Source organism: Sturnira hondurensis, unplaced genomic scaffold, assembly GCF_014824575.4.
Source record: "Sturnira hondurensis isolate 20B ecotype Veracruz unplaced genomic scaffold, ASM1482457v3 Scaffold0001721, whole genome shotgun sequence".
In the NCBI taxonomy this organism is placed as follows: domain Eukaryota; kingdom Metazoa; phylum Chordata; class Mammalia; order Chiroptera; family Phyllostomidae; genus Sturnira; species Sturnira hondurensis.
In genome coordinates this window covers 326,725-342,395 of record NW_028074352.1, presented here as the reverse complement: position 1 = coordinate 342,395, position 15,671 = coordinate 326,725, and the positions used below count along the sequence as shown (strand labels likewise).

Here is a 15,671-nt window from a genome sequence, read left to right as displayed (position 1 = left end):
CCTACAAACACATCATTGAACCCGTCACTTGTTCACTCAAGTTTTCTTTCACGAGGATGACAAGTTCTTTGTAGGATTTAGTTCCAAGGAGGGGAGTTTCCCTCCATGAACCAGCATGCTTTCTTTTTATTAGAAAAGAACGGTAAACTGTTATGTTTCCCTTTTTGGCTTTAATTTCTAGGAAATCTAGAGTTGAAATTAATGCTCAGTTATAGTAATTATATTAATTGAGAGTTTTATTTATTTTTCATTCCTCTATAGCTTTTAATTTTCTTCCATGTCAATTTTAATGATACTCTTTATCTTTTTCTGTAAGTTTTCTAGTTTTCTTGGAAATAGGATAGAAATATATTTGACACATGTATCTATTAATTTGTATCTCTATTGTTGACTCTTTTTCCTTTAATTTTTCATTGTAAAGTGAGGTGGAGCTGAAACAAATAATTAAGTGTACTCATTACCTTTTCACTTATGAAATTTTTATAAAAGCAGAGTCTAACCAGATGTTTGGAAACTATGTTTGTTTTACAGCCTTTTGTCCCATTATACTGTAGTTAAGATTTTCTGAGAAAGAAATACCTCTAAGGAAGCATACTTTGTCCTCCTAAAAATGAGAAAGTTTTGTTAACCATCAGACATGAATAATAATAAACAATTATCTTGATCAAGTTCTATTTGATGCTCTCACTGGTATTTCTGAAATTTTTCGGTATGGTGAGTCATAAAAACAACAAATGACTTAGCAAATATGGCCATCCCATTTCCCCTGAAGTTGTGTGTGATTTGTTTTATAACTATTTCCAAAGTAAATACAACGATATAGATCAGTTGTCTTTGTGTATGTCAAGTGCTTCTCTTAGGTTTTGGTGTGTGGTGGTATATGACTGTCGAATCCTTTATCTAGGATGTGGTGTTAGAGCTTCAGACAAGCATTTTCAATTTAATAAACTCATCCACCGCCCCCCTCACCCAGCATCACATTAACGAATTCTTACTAACTTGGAAATGTTTGGAACTGAATGGTTAACATAACCAACAGGTGATTATTTTAACTTGAAAACTGTAAATAGGGAGATCAAATGTGCTGATCTCTTAGAGTCTATACCCTTTTCCTCCATCTGTGGCCTCAGTTAAGTTGTGTGTTCTCCCTGGGCCTCAGTCTCCTCACTGCTAAAATAAAGGCCCTGGACTAACAGGTGACCCCCGGGATCCATTCCACTCTCTTTCTCTCTGATGTTGGTCCAGATACTTTCCTCTTCCTCATGGTTCCCATTCTTAACTTGTACCGGCAGTTGATGAAGATTGCCGGGAATCCTGACACAAATCTTTCTCGTGGGCAATAGAGGCAGTAAACAGTTTTCTAAAAGACAAAATCAATCATGGATGATCTTGTTTGGCTCTCTAGGGGACGTATTAAGGGTGGAAGTGTTTTAATGAAGGGGAAGTGGTGACCTATAACTTCTACAGCCTGATGGACTAAGAAGATAGCAGACACTGCTAGAAACCAGGAATTGGTCATGCACAGGATTCAGACAGGGCGATGTGCCCTCTGTAGTGTGTGAATGAAAATAGCTCAGGATTTCTGTTTACAGTGGTTCAGACTCTATAATCTCTTTAGGGAATAATGCAGAACTTGTAGTGTTACCTCAGTGCGACATTGATACAATGAGTGGTAACACAATTGTTTGTTCACTCATTTATTCAACGCATACCCACTAAGCTTCAAATACTTTAATAGGCACTGGAGAAGCCATATAAATAAGACAGAGCCCTTGCTCTTATGGATGTCACAGTGGGGAAGGTGAATATATAATAAAATGTCAGATATTGATAAGTGGTATGAGTCATTATAGCAGGCAAATGACTAAGCAGAGGAAACAGTGCAGAAACCTTGAGAGGGGAACGGAGTGGTGTGTTCTTACAGAACAGCAAGAACTAGACTGTGTGTAGAGCAGTGACAGCAGCTGTGTCACCCAGAGGCCAGGACTGGGGCAGTGGCACGTATTTCTACCCCCCTGGTGTGATATGTCACTGTTAAGGCTTGGAGCAGATTCATGGCCTTGCAATTCTGGGCAGCTTCCTCTCCTTATGGTCCCAATTCTCTTAAGGCCTAAATGTCTCTCCTAAGCTAGGCATTTAGGAAAGGACATAAATTCTGTCAGACTACCAGCAAACTGCTTAGGACCTGAGAGTGTTTATGCACATTCCAACTGTAGCCAGGACAGCCTTAGGCATTGAGAGGACAGTGGGTGTTTTCTGGGAATAATTGGTGACTAAAAGTCATAGATTGGAATTCTAAATTAATTGGAATTTTAGACAAATTCTTTTAAAAAAATATTTATTTTCAGAGAGAGGAAGGGAAGGAGAAAGGAAAGGAGAGAAATGTGGGGACCTGGCCTGCAATCCAGGCATGTGCTCTGACTGGGAATCGAACTGGTGACCCTTTGGTACACAGGCTGGCACTCAGTTCACTGAGCCACACCAGCCAGGGCAGAATTTTAAACAAATCCTGAAGAAATTCTTGGAATATTTAAGTGTGGTATCTCAGACAGCTAGCTTCTGAATTAATTGTGTTTTTACACTGTAGCGTTATAATGGTCAGATAAATAAAATGGCAAAGAGCTCTGTTTGATGCAGTATTGAAGTTCTTTAAAAGCTAGGCTTTTAATTAAAAGGTGAAATGCTTTTAATTTTTTAAGTGCTGTGTATGCACCTTGTATCCCAGCATTTTGTGTAAATTATCCTTAGCTCTTCCGACAATAATTGGTCTCAGTCTACCTGTCACTGAGAACTGAGGCACAGAATGCTCAGACAGCCCAGGCTCACAGGGCTGGTGAGGGTCAGATTTGGGGTTCCAGGCTGGGCCTTTGGCTCCAGAGCTTGTACATTTTAGCACAGAACTTCTCCTTTGTACTCAACCAAACCAATGGCTGGATAAGGGGACACTTTCACTTTTAATAAAAATTACTCAAGGAAACCCCAGCATCAGTTACTTTGCTTGTTACTGTGTTAGGTCATTTATGTTCATCCTGGGGCTGTAGCAACCTAGAGAGTAGCTGTGGGAATAGGCCAGGGAAGATGCGGGTGGAAGCTGGGGTTGGAAAGAACCTGCTAGAGTTCCGTGTCCAGTTGTTGGCAAGGATCAGTGGGCACTTTCGTGGTCATAGAAAGGCTGGTCAGTATTTTGAAGAAAATGAAGTGTTATAATACACGGCGTGTTGTAGAGAGGAGGTAATAAGGCCTGAGGTGGGATCATCAGATTGCTGGCAGAGAGTTGCCTGTCAGTCTTTATGCCTGTGTCCCGGCAGGTCTGACACATGTAGTGTCATGGGCAAGGGAGCATCCCTGAAAGGAGTCACTCACACCTGCTGGCATCTTTCCACCATGTGAGGTTTACTCGGGAACACCTCCCCACTAAGCTGGTAGAGTTACATACACGTAGAAGTGAACAGAACAAGTGTCCAGAGCAAGTTCCCAGTCACTGGCGGTGTCTGCAGGCAGAGGGGCGAGCGTCAGTCGCAGCCAGGTGGTTGCAGAGGCAGCACACACACGGTGGCCTGGGAGTCCTGCAGGGCGCCCGGTGTGACCAGTGGTTCAGCCAGGTTCCAGCCTCAAGTGGTTGGAGCTCTCGGTTCTTAACGGCCACAATGGGCAGAGGTTCTACTCACATCAGTGTCCAGATGAAGCCCTCGTCCGAGTGTCCAGACTTGAGTTGTTTTGGGAGTTCCCGTTTACCCCATTACCTCAGTCTTGACATAGCGCTTGGCTTAACTGTCATGGCTGATAGTAACTCCATGTTGGATTGTTAAAAGTGTTCAGAAAGTCTGCTCTGCTCTCACTCTATACATGTGGGAGTGTTTTTTTTTTTCTCTCTTAGACTGGGAAAGCAAGAGACCTGTATTCTGTGCCCTCAGCCACTGGTCTTTATGCCCGTTTCCCAGAAGGGAGGGCAAACATAAAGCTGTTCTTTAGGTAGAATTTCAAATTGTTTCTTCCAAGGGTACCCAGTCCAGTCATTTTGGATCTCAGTTTTCACATCTGCGAAACAGCAGGGTCAGAAGTGAGGCTCTCCAGTGCCGTTTCAGCTCTTTAACAAAGGGCAGTGGGTTTCCCAATGATTTTTATTTTTATCAAAGTAAAATATAATTCATGAATGTGCTGAGAGAAAAAGTTATGTAAAGATAAATGTATTAATTTATAAGATTTAGAAACCTTGCCTCTATGAAGAGGGAATAGAAATTAAACTTCTGTTAATGGAAATGGAAGATAATTTTTCAAGGCTCTCTCCCCCTAACCAGGCTCATGTACTAATATGTGTATGTATCAAGGAAGGGTCAAATCCATTGAATCCTCTCCCAAGAGGAACAAGTGACCTGTATTACTTGTTTGCTCAAGTCAAACAGGAAAATTCTTCTTCCTTTGAACTTAATAATTCCAGGAAATGTAATAAAGAAGCTGAGGGAGAAAGAAAGCATTGGGCAGACTCAGCTTTCAGTTACGTAAGCTCTGGTAAGACCGTGTTTTTATGCTTTATAATACTCAGAGTGTTAAAACTACTCCTGTTCTGTGCTCTTTTTTTTCTTTTTTGAACTGATTTTGGAAATCTTCAGCTTTTGAACATAGCCCATTAAGTAGGCATTTTAAAAAAAGTAAATGAAATAACTTTTAAAGTTTCACTTTTCATTTACCATCAATTCATTCTACATTGTTTAAAAAGTTAAGTAGCAGTAAATGTTCTATTTGTAACTGACTTTTTTTCCCTTTCCAAATTTCTTTTCAGGAAATGACCCATTCGTGGCCTCCTCCCCTGACAGCAATACATACCCCTAGTACAGCAGAGCCCTCCAGATTTCCTTTTCCCACGAAGGTAATTCCTTTCGAGTGTAGCAGGCGCTGTATCCATGGTGAAAAGTCTGGGTGTTGCTGTGAGCCAGATTAGTCAATTATTACTTGTTGAAATCTTTGGCAATTGGGTTAAAATCACAATTAATTTGGCTTCTGAAGTACTTCATAATGCTTTCAGACACTCTATTCTCCAAATTATGTCAGTAAGAACATCTTACATTTGTAAAGAGTTTTGTAGCTTATGAAGCCATTCGGGGCTTTTCAGTAAATGCTCTCATTTGAGGGTCATTACTGAGAAATGGGGAAACACAGATACAGGAGAATTGAGGCAGTTTAGACATATACGTATGTATGTATACATGCACACATACATATATACCTACATACATACATGCACACAGATATCCTACACTACTCACACCTCGTAAATTTTCTTAAAGTTTAACATGATTAGCTTCTCTTGTGCTGGCTTTAATAACAAACCAACCAGCAGCTGACTTACATGTTTCTGTTGCAGTATTTGTGAGCAGTGCATTAAAAATAAAAACACTACCATTTTTCTTTTGGGGGGGATCATACTTTAGGCTAGCCTTTAGAATGTAGCAATATCATCTTTAGGTCTGTGTTCTGTCTAGCTTGCTGTGCATGCACATTATTAATATAGTATAGCTATCCCTTTCCGTGATAATTGTTTTAAAAAGGTTATGTCTACCTAAGCCAGTATTTGCCACATTAGATACTTTACTAATGATACTTTACTAACTAGATATTCTCTGATAGTTTTTTATTAAAGATAATTCATTATTACTGGTTTCAAGGTAAACCATTATATATACTTTATTTTAAAAAAATTTTTGCTCAATACCAAAGGAAAAATAGCCTCTAAGAAAGAAGGGAAGCAATAAAACCTAATTTATGTAAAAATTATATTTATCAGCATTTAATAGATTTAGAAATGATGGGACCTTAGATTTATAAGCCTTAATAACTGGAGATTTTTATTTTTCTTTCTAGGATTCTCAGCACATCAGTTCTGCAACCCAAAACCAAAGTAAGTAAATGTGTGCAGCTGATTATTGCACTGAAGAACAAAGCATCATTTTAACTCTTTTAATATTAAAAAACACACAAAAACCATGAATGACAAATGCCCTGGCAGAGATAAGGGCTTCCAGCCATGAAAGACTAGGAAGGAAGGGCAAATGTAAAGCTGTTCTGTGGGGGAAACTTTGCCCACAAAGTCCCCCCATCCACCATGGATGAACGTGAAACTACCAAGATGTAATCTGCTTGGGGAGGAAAGGTGGCCAATCTCTCAAAGGAGAAGGGTCAAGAGCCCCTTCCTCAAGGGGCTTTTATTGGGTTCGTTTGCACAAGAATACAGGTAAGGATCAAACAATAGATAGCATTCAAAGAACTATGAGAGCTTATTCTCAGTTAGGGTCAGATAGCTAAAGAACCATAAAACTTTGAGGAACAAACTTCTTGCTTGGGCACTTATCATTTAAATGAGAACATTCTAAACAAAGCAGGTTTCACAGGATTTTATGTATTCTTTCTTAGGCCTGATCACCCAGGGAACCCGCCCTTTCCAGCACAGGACTGAACCACCTTCCCCATCATAGGTTTTTAGGCTTAAGTGGATTAGAGCCAGGAAGCGCTTCTCCCAGACAGAAATGGGGACTCAGGCTATGTCAGAATAGCTGGGGGGCGAGGGTCCATCGCTCCCTCTTTGTTGCAGCCCCCGAGTCCTTCCATGATGGCCTCCTAAGTGATCGTGTCTGGCTTAGGTTGCCCCCCTGAGGGGTCTTACCCATCATAGACTAACCGACCAAGTATTGGGGGCAGGGGACAAGCTTTGTCTCCTTAGTGGCTCGCATTCCGGAGGTCATTCACTCAGCCTTAGCCATGGGGGGCAGCTACAGTTCCTGAAACCAGGCAGAGCAGTTCCCAACACTGTTCTTTAGGCAGAATTTCAAATTGTTGCAAAGACTTCATGAAGATGTCTTAGTTAAGTCTTTAACAAATATAATTTGTATTACCTGAAACATGATAAATATCTTGAATGAAACTCTCTAAGCATTATAATCTAGGAATTGTATACAAGGGTGAGCAAAAGTATGTTTGAAGTATTGAGTGACAATCTTCTGAGTTAATAAAGTGATTGTAACAGTCATACCCTGCATGTATTTTTCTATACAAACAACGATAAACCTACTTTTGCCAAGCCCTGTATAAGAACTGGGTGGGATATTTTGTGTGATTCCTGTGGGGTTTTTTTTTTTTTTTGCTTTTTTTTGAACATAAAAGTGAGAAACCTTCATAAAGAATACAGTATGTTGCTTCTTTAGCCCCTCTATATGGTATTCACCATATAATTCATTTCGGAACCCCTTTAATGGATTATAAATACTTGAAAATTTAGGGGTAAACAGAAGAAAGGTAACCATTTCCAGCTTTTCTGGAAATTCTTCATCAGTAACCCTGTAAAATCTTTGTACCTCAATACATACAACGTAGTTTATGCCTTACAAAATTGGCCAGGGTATTTGTAATCATTTAGTTCATTAGTACTGTGTGGTAAGTGCCCAGGCTATGAAGTTTCAGTCTTCAGATGGTGGGGAGACCAAAGCAGGTTGTGTGTGCGTGTGAGTGTGCATGTGCGTGTGCCGGGGGGAGGGAGCGTAGAGATAGATGTTCCAGGGAGGTGACTCTTCCTACATATCTCTCTGCCTCGTTCTTTTCCCTCACGTGTTTCCCACTTGATCACTCTATCATTTAAGTTAGACAGGAGGAGAGTAAAAAGATGAAAAAAGCAGAAACAGAGCATCCTTCCTGTAGAGCAGAGGTGGGCAACCTTCAGCCTGAGAGCCCAGTTTGTTCTGCGGCTCGTTCTTGTGAGGAAGGTTTTATGGGGGCGCAGCCATAGTCATGCATTTATTGTCAAACTACAAGGTATAGCAGGCCCAGTGTAAAATATTTGTCTGGAGGATTTCTGGAGCTGTGAGCTAGGAACTATGGACAAAGACTAGATACATATAAGAAATAGGTTTATCTAAATAACCAAATATATATTTATTATAAACCACAATGTCACAGTGATTTATAATAAATATAAATATTTATTATAATTGGAAAAAATGCACGTATATGTCTGACTGTTACAGGAAAAGTGTGCTATCCTCTGCCCTGGAGATACTGAATGAGGTCTTGAAAAGAACTCTAACTAAATTTTCCCCAAATGCAGAGAAATAAGCCTGACCGTCTTGCCACAGTGTTGTGTAAGCAGCAAGGTAAACTGAACAGAAATCGATGGCTGCCTGGGGAGATTGGGAAATCTCTATCCAAAAATAGCTAATGGGCGGAGTGGCACGATCGTGCGGTGGGCTGCCAGCTCAGCAGTGGACAGACTGCCTTTGTGCCTCTGCCTCCACCTGCGAGGGCCATCAGCTACGCAGATCCTGTGCCTGCCACTGGCTTACTCACAGCTTCATGGCTAACTCCTGGTCTAGAAAGGTCTTTCTATCCTGTAACTGGTGTCCCCTTCTAGCAAATATAGTGAAAAATGGATTATTAAGTGCTTTCTTGTCCAGGTATGGGTGGGTCCTGTCGCAGCCTGTGGAGTCGTGTGGGCCAATTATCTGTTGCTCTGAGGAGAAACTGTCAGACACGGCAGGTCTCCAGTAGATCTTAGCTCACGGATTTTTACCCTGGGGTCTTCCGTGCCCCTGCTTTGTGTCAGTATTCTGTGGAACCCTGTTTACCTTTATGAGGATGTGGCCTCTTTGGGGCCTAGTGGGACCCGAAAGGGGTCTAGCTGTATGTTGGGTGAAGAGGGTGTAGAGTTTATGGGGGTATAGCTTTCAGAAAGGTAGAGACTATCACATGTTTCTCAAAGTATGCCCAGCCAGAGAATGTAAACATCTTGGTCGTGAGGTTTTGGAGTCTTATAAAGTCTAGAGAATAAAGTCTACCTGTGCAAATTGTGGCTGCCTGAGGGTGACTGGAGCCTCGTGGAGCTTAGGGCTGTATGGGAGGGCTGTCAAGGGGACCATATGGGAGTGGTCAGAGGGGTGATTTTAGCCCCCCTAATTTGTCATCCTGGCCCTAGCTTTCTAGCCTGAAGGGGAAGCAACTTTAAACTGTCGTCATGTAAGAGCTGCTGCCACCATGAGGATAGAGTGATTAATTACAACTATTTAGGGGTCTCCACATCACATTTAAAATAACACCATTGTCTAAAAGGCACCCATATTTCCATCTCACCCCAAGTTCTGTTTCAGGTGCTGGTTACCTCATGCTTAGACAAAATCAGTAGCCACTTAACTGGCCTTTGCCTCCACACTAAACATTTCCTGCTCCCTTCTAGGTTATACCAGGCTGTACCTCCAGGATGATCTTTCTGAGAAATCCCTCTATCGAGCCTGGGGTACACCTTTGGTGGTATCCCATGGCCCAACAGATAAAGTCATAAATTCCCAACCTGGCATTTAGAGTCCTCCAAAATCCGATTTCTCCCTGGGTTTTCATGCTGTCCAGCACAGATTCTGCACCCCAGCCTTACCCTTCCCTACTCGTGCCACTTTGACCCCTCTCACTTGGTACCTTGTTCACATCATCTCATCCGCCTGAAATTCTTCCTTACCTTCCTGCCAGAAGTCATTCTGTCAAAATTTCAGCCATTCCTTGTGACGCAGTTCATTTTCTCCCGTTTAATTTGCCTTCTTTAATCATTACCGACAGAGGGACCACTCTCCAGATTCCTGGGACAGTTGTTTTATGATTGATTTGTATACCTAGTCTCACACTGCTTCGGGCTGTAGGTACTTGTACCCTGTCTGATGTCCCACAGTCAGCTGTAAGCTCACTGGGGACAGGGTCACACGCCTTGAACATCCTGTCTACTAGGCAGTCTCTACAGAGCTGTTGAATACATACATTTTGGGGCTGTTGAATAATGGAGGAACAGTGGGGAGGGAGAGCGTGGCGGGCGGAGAATAGAGACTGAAAGGAGTGCCTGCAGGTCACTGGTAGATACAGGAGATCACACCAGGTTGGGGGTGGGGACAGCACCTCTGTCATGGTGCTTCTGTGTGAGCCCCACAACTGACACCAGGGAACGGACAGTCTCCAAGGCGTAGAAAGTTTCCAGTAGTGAGGTAGGGCCTGCCACAAGCCACGCTTTTCAAGTAATTTTGCTCAGTTAAGGGTTTTGCATTCTTAGCAAGCCCTCTTTCTACAAGTAACAAATAGTGGTGAGATTATGCCAGATGCAGTGTGCTTTACAGAATGTAAATATACTGAGTATGGAAAGGTGAGGGAAGACAGCAAAAAATGGAATTTGTAACTAAAAGTCGCATGCATATATGTCACTGTGCTGCTCTAACCACTTTTCCCTTCCCCACAGAACAATATGATACAGCTTCAAAAACCCACCCTAACTCTCAGCAGGGAACATCGTAAGTAAAACGCTTTTGTTTATTAAAAGTTTGTAATACATTGTAATTTCCCATGTAAATCTATTGCTTGGAATTTTTTTCCATTTTCAAGTAATGACTTTCATAATATCCTGCTGCATCTCAGAGGGAAGAAATGACCCATATTCATATATTTGGATTAAATTCTGTTGAAAGTTTAGGCACCATAGAGTTTGCTTAGGGGTTCCCTCCAAAGAAAGGCATTCGAGCTGCTATTCACGTATTTAGTGAGGAAAATAGAAGCTTTTAGCTTTACAAATTTTAGTCTTAAGTAGCTTTAGTGTTTGGAAACAAATTTTGGGGGATGTGCACAATTTAAGATTTTCTGCCCCGCTTTGGCCTAGTTTTAAAGAATGAGTCCTATTGCCCAGCTATTTTTTATTAAGGCCAAGTAAGTCCAGATATAGTTTGGGTTTTCAGAACAATTTAAAGTACATAATAAAGATTTTTAAATCAGCATTGTGACCCAATTTGTCCTTTATGGATGGTATTGAACTAATAGTTCTTTCACACACCTAGAAGTGATGTTGAGAGGCTAGGAGAGAAGGCCGCTCTCTCCTTCAGTGTCTGAGCAGTTCCTACCATGGAGTTGTAGTTACAGAGGGTCTCAGGTGTCAGCTCCGGCTTCCCTCTGTTTTCTAGGCATCATATTTATTCCACGTATTTTGGAAGGGGGATTGCTGTGGACTGAATATTTTTTAAACTGCATAGTTGAGGTAAAGAGGTAATTTTATCTTCTCACTACGGCTGAATGTGGGACCGAGTTCAATCATGGGTCCCAAGTGCCGCCGCTCCCTTGATGCAGTGTGCTTTCATTTCTCCATAGCAAAATAAGAAAAAAGAACAATGTAATAAGATTTCTTAAAGGTGAATTAATTGTAGTTTAAGTGATGGATTTTGTGTGTATGTAGTAAAATATCTATTTTATTTGTGGTACTGTCATGGCAAAGGATGAGTTTTTGCTTGTTTTTATTGTCCTTTTTAGAAAAAGTATTTAATTGTATGTCAGTTATTCTTTCTTTTTTTCTTTTTTCCCTTTTCTTAAAAAATAATTTTACTGGCTCCCAAATTTTGAAAGGCTAGAGTCATCCGCTTAGATTAATTGTATCTGAAGGGGGCGGGGGTCTGTTAAGCCGGTTGATAGCTGGTAGCGAGTAGAACCATCTCTCCAAGGACCGCCATTGTAATAATTCTGTAAAAGCCCAGTAACTTCCCCAAGAAAGTTTACACCTTGTGCTCTTTATAATGGATGGTAACAGAGCCCTTTAGACCATTAAAGGCCCTGGCCAGTGTCCTTGGGGTTGGTGAGGAAGGGGGAATTGAAAAGCTTGCCTCCCGCTTGGCAGTGAGAGGAGGAGGAGGAGCACTCCCAGGAGGTAGCAGCACGCACCTGAGGGGAACAGGGGTCCTGGGCACCTGTGAGTAGGGAAGAAAGGCAGTGAGGTCTGGTCTAGGCATGAGATCTAAGCAGCTTCAGATCCAGCGGGTCCAAGGTGCACCCTCCCGTAACAGTTTCCATCAGGTTTCAGGTTTAGGCAGTTCAGAGTGAGACCATTTTCTGTGACAGTTCTGGGTAGTTCTGGCGAGTTAAACTACTGAAATCAGAGGCACCTAGGTTTCCAACAGACATACTTACATTGTGTGACATATGTAGTGTTTTCTTTACAAAAATGTTAATTTCCTGTACAAAAATTAATTAGAAAATAATTGTGTTATGTTCCTAATTGATTTAGGGAAGGGATGAAAAAGTAGGGCCTAGTGGAGGCGAAGAGGAGAGGGAGAGTGGTCCGGGAGAGTGGTCCTGAACCTGGGGGGAGGCAGGGGGCTGCACGGCTGTGGTTGTGTGGGGGCAAGGGCGGTGGTGTACGTGCCCAAATGAAATGTAGCTCCAGGATTAAGGAATCACACGAAAAGACCGGATGAAAGCCTTGTTCCAATTGATTTGTGAACTGCGGTCATTTCTTACCAGAAAGTACCCTCCTTTATTTTTCTTGTATCAGTCTCAGAAATCATCAGTATTTATTTAAACTAAGAGATAGGAATTAGCCATTAGAGCAATTTGCAGTTTTAATTTACTTACATGGAAAGTTTCAGGAAATATCCCGATGTAGAGGCTAGGATTGGGGTTATCCCAGAAGTTTGAGGAGAAGAAATGGCACAAAGTTAATAAAGGAGGCTGGGAACAGTCTGATACTTTTTAAAATGAGCCCTGAGGTTTCTACTGTTACTCAAAAAAACTTTACTGGTTTTTAAGTATCTTGGCAAAAGAAGCCCCATTTTTTCAGTTTATTGTAATATAAAGTCATCACATCAGGACACGTGTCAGCTGAAATGTCCTAGAATTAAGTGAAGAAGTGGCTTATGTGGACCAGTTCATCTGAATTATGTGTAGCCAAAGGAAATTATTTATAATTTTTCTTTTCCAGGTACTTATTTTTGTCTTATCTTTAATGTTAGCTTATATCACGTGAGAATGTTTTGCCTTGTACCCTTTATTTTAATGGCACCTCTAACTTAGCCGTTTGCTGATGAATATTATGGAGGAAGTGGTAGAAGTCATCCTAATGTGCAACGCCTATAAATTATTTGTCATTGAGATTATACTCCCATCTCCTGTAAACAAGGAAAGAACGTTTGGGCCAGTCAGGTAGTTGTACATTGGTAGGTCTGCATTAAACCGACAGTGTCACGGGATGGGAGTGGAGATCCCATTCTCACTAATTCCCACTGCTCACTCCCAGGCATTCCTGGGAGAGGATGCACTGTCTTCACTTCCAGCTTATCTGATCAAATGACTGGGATCCACAATTATTTGTCTTCACAACTGTGTTAGTAACCTAGGTAAAATTAAGAAGCGTTTTGTTTGTATTCGAGGAAAGGTGGAGGTGTGAAAGAAAATAAGGCATTTAGATTTTTTTATGTTAACTAATGTTTATCATGCTGTTGCAAAATGAAAATTTGTAAGATTGAGTATTGAAGAATTTTGTTCTCGAATGAAAGCAAACAAAAAGAATCATTCTGTGCAATGTTTTTTTAATCTGCTTATTTCAGAATTATACTCACAAGGGCACATGAAACCAGTATTTAGAAAACACTACAACTCCCAAATCTAGACTCACCTCTTTGCCCTGTCTGCACTGTACTGTGACTGGCTTGTGGTAGAATTATAGTCACTTGGCATAGTCAGTTTCACTCCTGGACTTCCAGCTTTACTAGGCGGTATTCTAGCATCTCTTGCAGACAGAGTTGGACTTCACATTGTGTATGAGTTCATGCTTGGAACTTGAGTAATGTTGAAGGGATATTCTGATGAGGATATGAAAGAGCATATTTTTTATAATTATAAAAATACTGCTAAGATGCTGAATAGATCATCTTCAAAGTCTTCATCTTGGAGCTATGCTTGCTCAGGTGATGCAGCTGTGGCTCATACTACTCTGGGAGCGCCCCTTCAGGCTAATACCTCCTCCCATACTTGGCCTTAGACCACAGGTCAAGTAAGATGGAAGAGTTCGTTTTGTTGTCAGTGAGCCTGTTTGTGTTCTACGGAAGGTTGTTCTCATCATTTTTAAATGTGCCTTTGACTGCAATTACAGAAATTATTTTGGGGGCTTGCTTGGCTCCAGGTGACTTGGAGGTATTTTCATAAATTGCCATTATCCATTCAGTGTATTGAACACAGGCTGTTTACCTAGTGCTGCTTTAGGTACTTGGGGAAGCAGTGGCCCAATAAGACAATTCTTGTCTTCCACAGCATGTAACTAAATGAGGTGGCCTGTAATACCAAGGAGGTGATGTGATAGTGACAGGCTTGGGGGAGGAGTTTCCTTGGGGTGCAGTGATGCTTCTGGGTGGGAGGTCAGGAGAGGTCTCTCAGAGGGGGTGACATTTCATCTGGAGCCTGAATGGCGAGAGGGAAGCAAAGAATGCTGCCTTTAAAGGGGCTTGATAGTTTGTGCTGTAGGCTGTTAGGTGTTGTTCTTCGAAGACACCAGGAAATAATTCTTACTGGAAGTGACTACTTTGAAGTAATTCATTTGCATATGTGAAACTGGTTTTAAGTGGCCCCTAGGGGTCCACTTAAGTCTCACTTTTAATCATAACTGCTAATTTACTACATAAGTGACCCCAGACTAATTTAAACATAGATTGAAAGATAGAATAAAATATGTTTTGCATTTCTAAGACTCTGTTAGGCCTAAACTGATTTGTGCATCTCATCCACTTGGGGATGCTAGGCTATTAAACCAACAAGGTGTGTGGTTTACTTCACGAGTTCCTGTTTTTTCTCTCTCCTTACTCCTTTCCTCTTACCCTCTCCCCTTCCCCTCTCTCTTTATCCACAAAGGCCTCCAGGGCCATCCGTAACCTACCCCACTGCCTCCTCCCCTACTGCCCTTCCCCCACCCCCCATATTGAAAGCACACTTTCCTTTCCGGCCACACTGGCCTCCTTGCTGTGTTCTATGCCTTGAATACTCTCCCCCAATTCCCTCTCCTTTCAGGCTTCTTCTTGGGTGCCGTCCCCTCATCCACACCAGCTTCCCTACCTACCCCGAGTAGAAGAGCACCCCACACCTGTCTTCTCTCTTTTCTACTTTCGTTCCCCTCCATGTGCTTCTTACCCATTTGGGAAGAATATCTTTTAGCTGTTTATCTCCTTTTTCAAGACCAGCTATTTTCAAGCTCTTTCATCTCATGGCACACATAAACTAAAAATTCTGCCCCACACCAAAAATATGTATTTTTTGCTGATCTGAAATAAAAGGTATAATTTTGATTCATTCATACCAGATAGTTATTGTTTTGTTGACTGTTGTCATTTCTTTTTAATTGGACAATCTAAGGGAAAAAAGGTCAGTGTCCCTGACTAAATAGTCAGGTACTGCATGTTTTAAAACTTTTTGCAGCACAGCAGTTGAAAACTGCTGCTCTACACAGTAAGTGCCTCAAAAGTGGGTGTTTTTGTCTGCTTAGAGTTGTATTCGTAGGGTCTAGAGTAGGGTCTGGCATATAACAGTAAGCCCCTGAAATAGATGTGGAAGGAAAACTATTAAACATAAACTGTATTAACTATCTCTAACCAATATTTAATAAACATTAGTTTCAGCAGTAATTTTTCTAGATTTTCGTTTGTAGTCATCCAGTATGTCACCTTTGCACTAGTATATTGTTTGTCATAGTTATTGATTTAATCTTATTTTTTAACTTCAAATTTTTCTTGATTTATATTCTTGTGATCTTTTTTATGTTTATTTTACCTCAGGTAATCTTCACTTCATCCATGGAGTTTAAATAATTTTTTAAACCTGTGACAAGTTTTTACCTTATCAACCACGAGCTCAGTGGC

General features: G+C 41.2%; 1 protein-coding gene across 5 annotated transcripts in view; it reads left to right on the top strand.

The window, feature by feature from the left end:
* The window catches only part of AFF1 (ALF transcription elongation factor 1), a 195,718-nt gene that overhangs the window by 138,361 nt on the left and 41,686 nt on the right, over nucleotides 1-15,671 (top strand). For all 5 annotated transcript variants that reach the window (XM_037030548.1, XM_037030574.1, XM_037030539.1 and 2 more), the window contains 3 exons: nucleotides 4,781-4,867; nucleotides 5,860-5,896; nucleotides 10,253-10,304. In XM_037030548.1, the coding sequence (XP_036886443.1) occupies nucleotides 4,781-4,867; nucleotides 5,860-5,896; nucleotides 10,253-10,304 (176 nt within the window). The remainder of the gene's footprint in view (nucleotides 1-4,780; nucleotides 4,868-5,859; nucleotides 5,897-10,252; nucleotides 10,305-15,671) is intronic.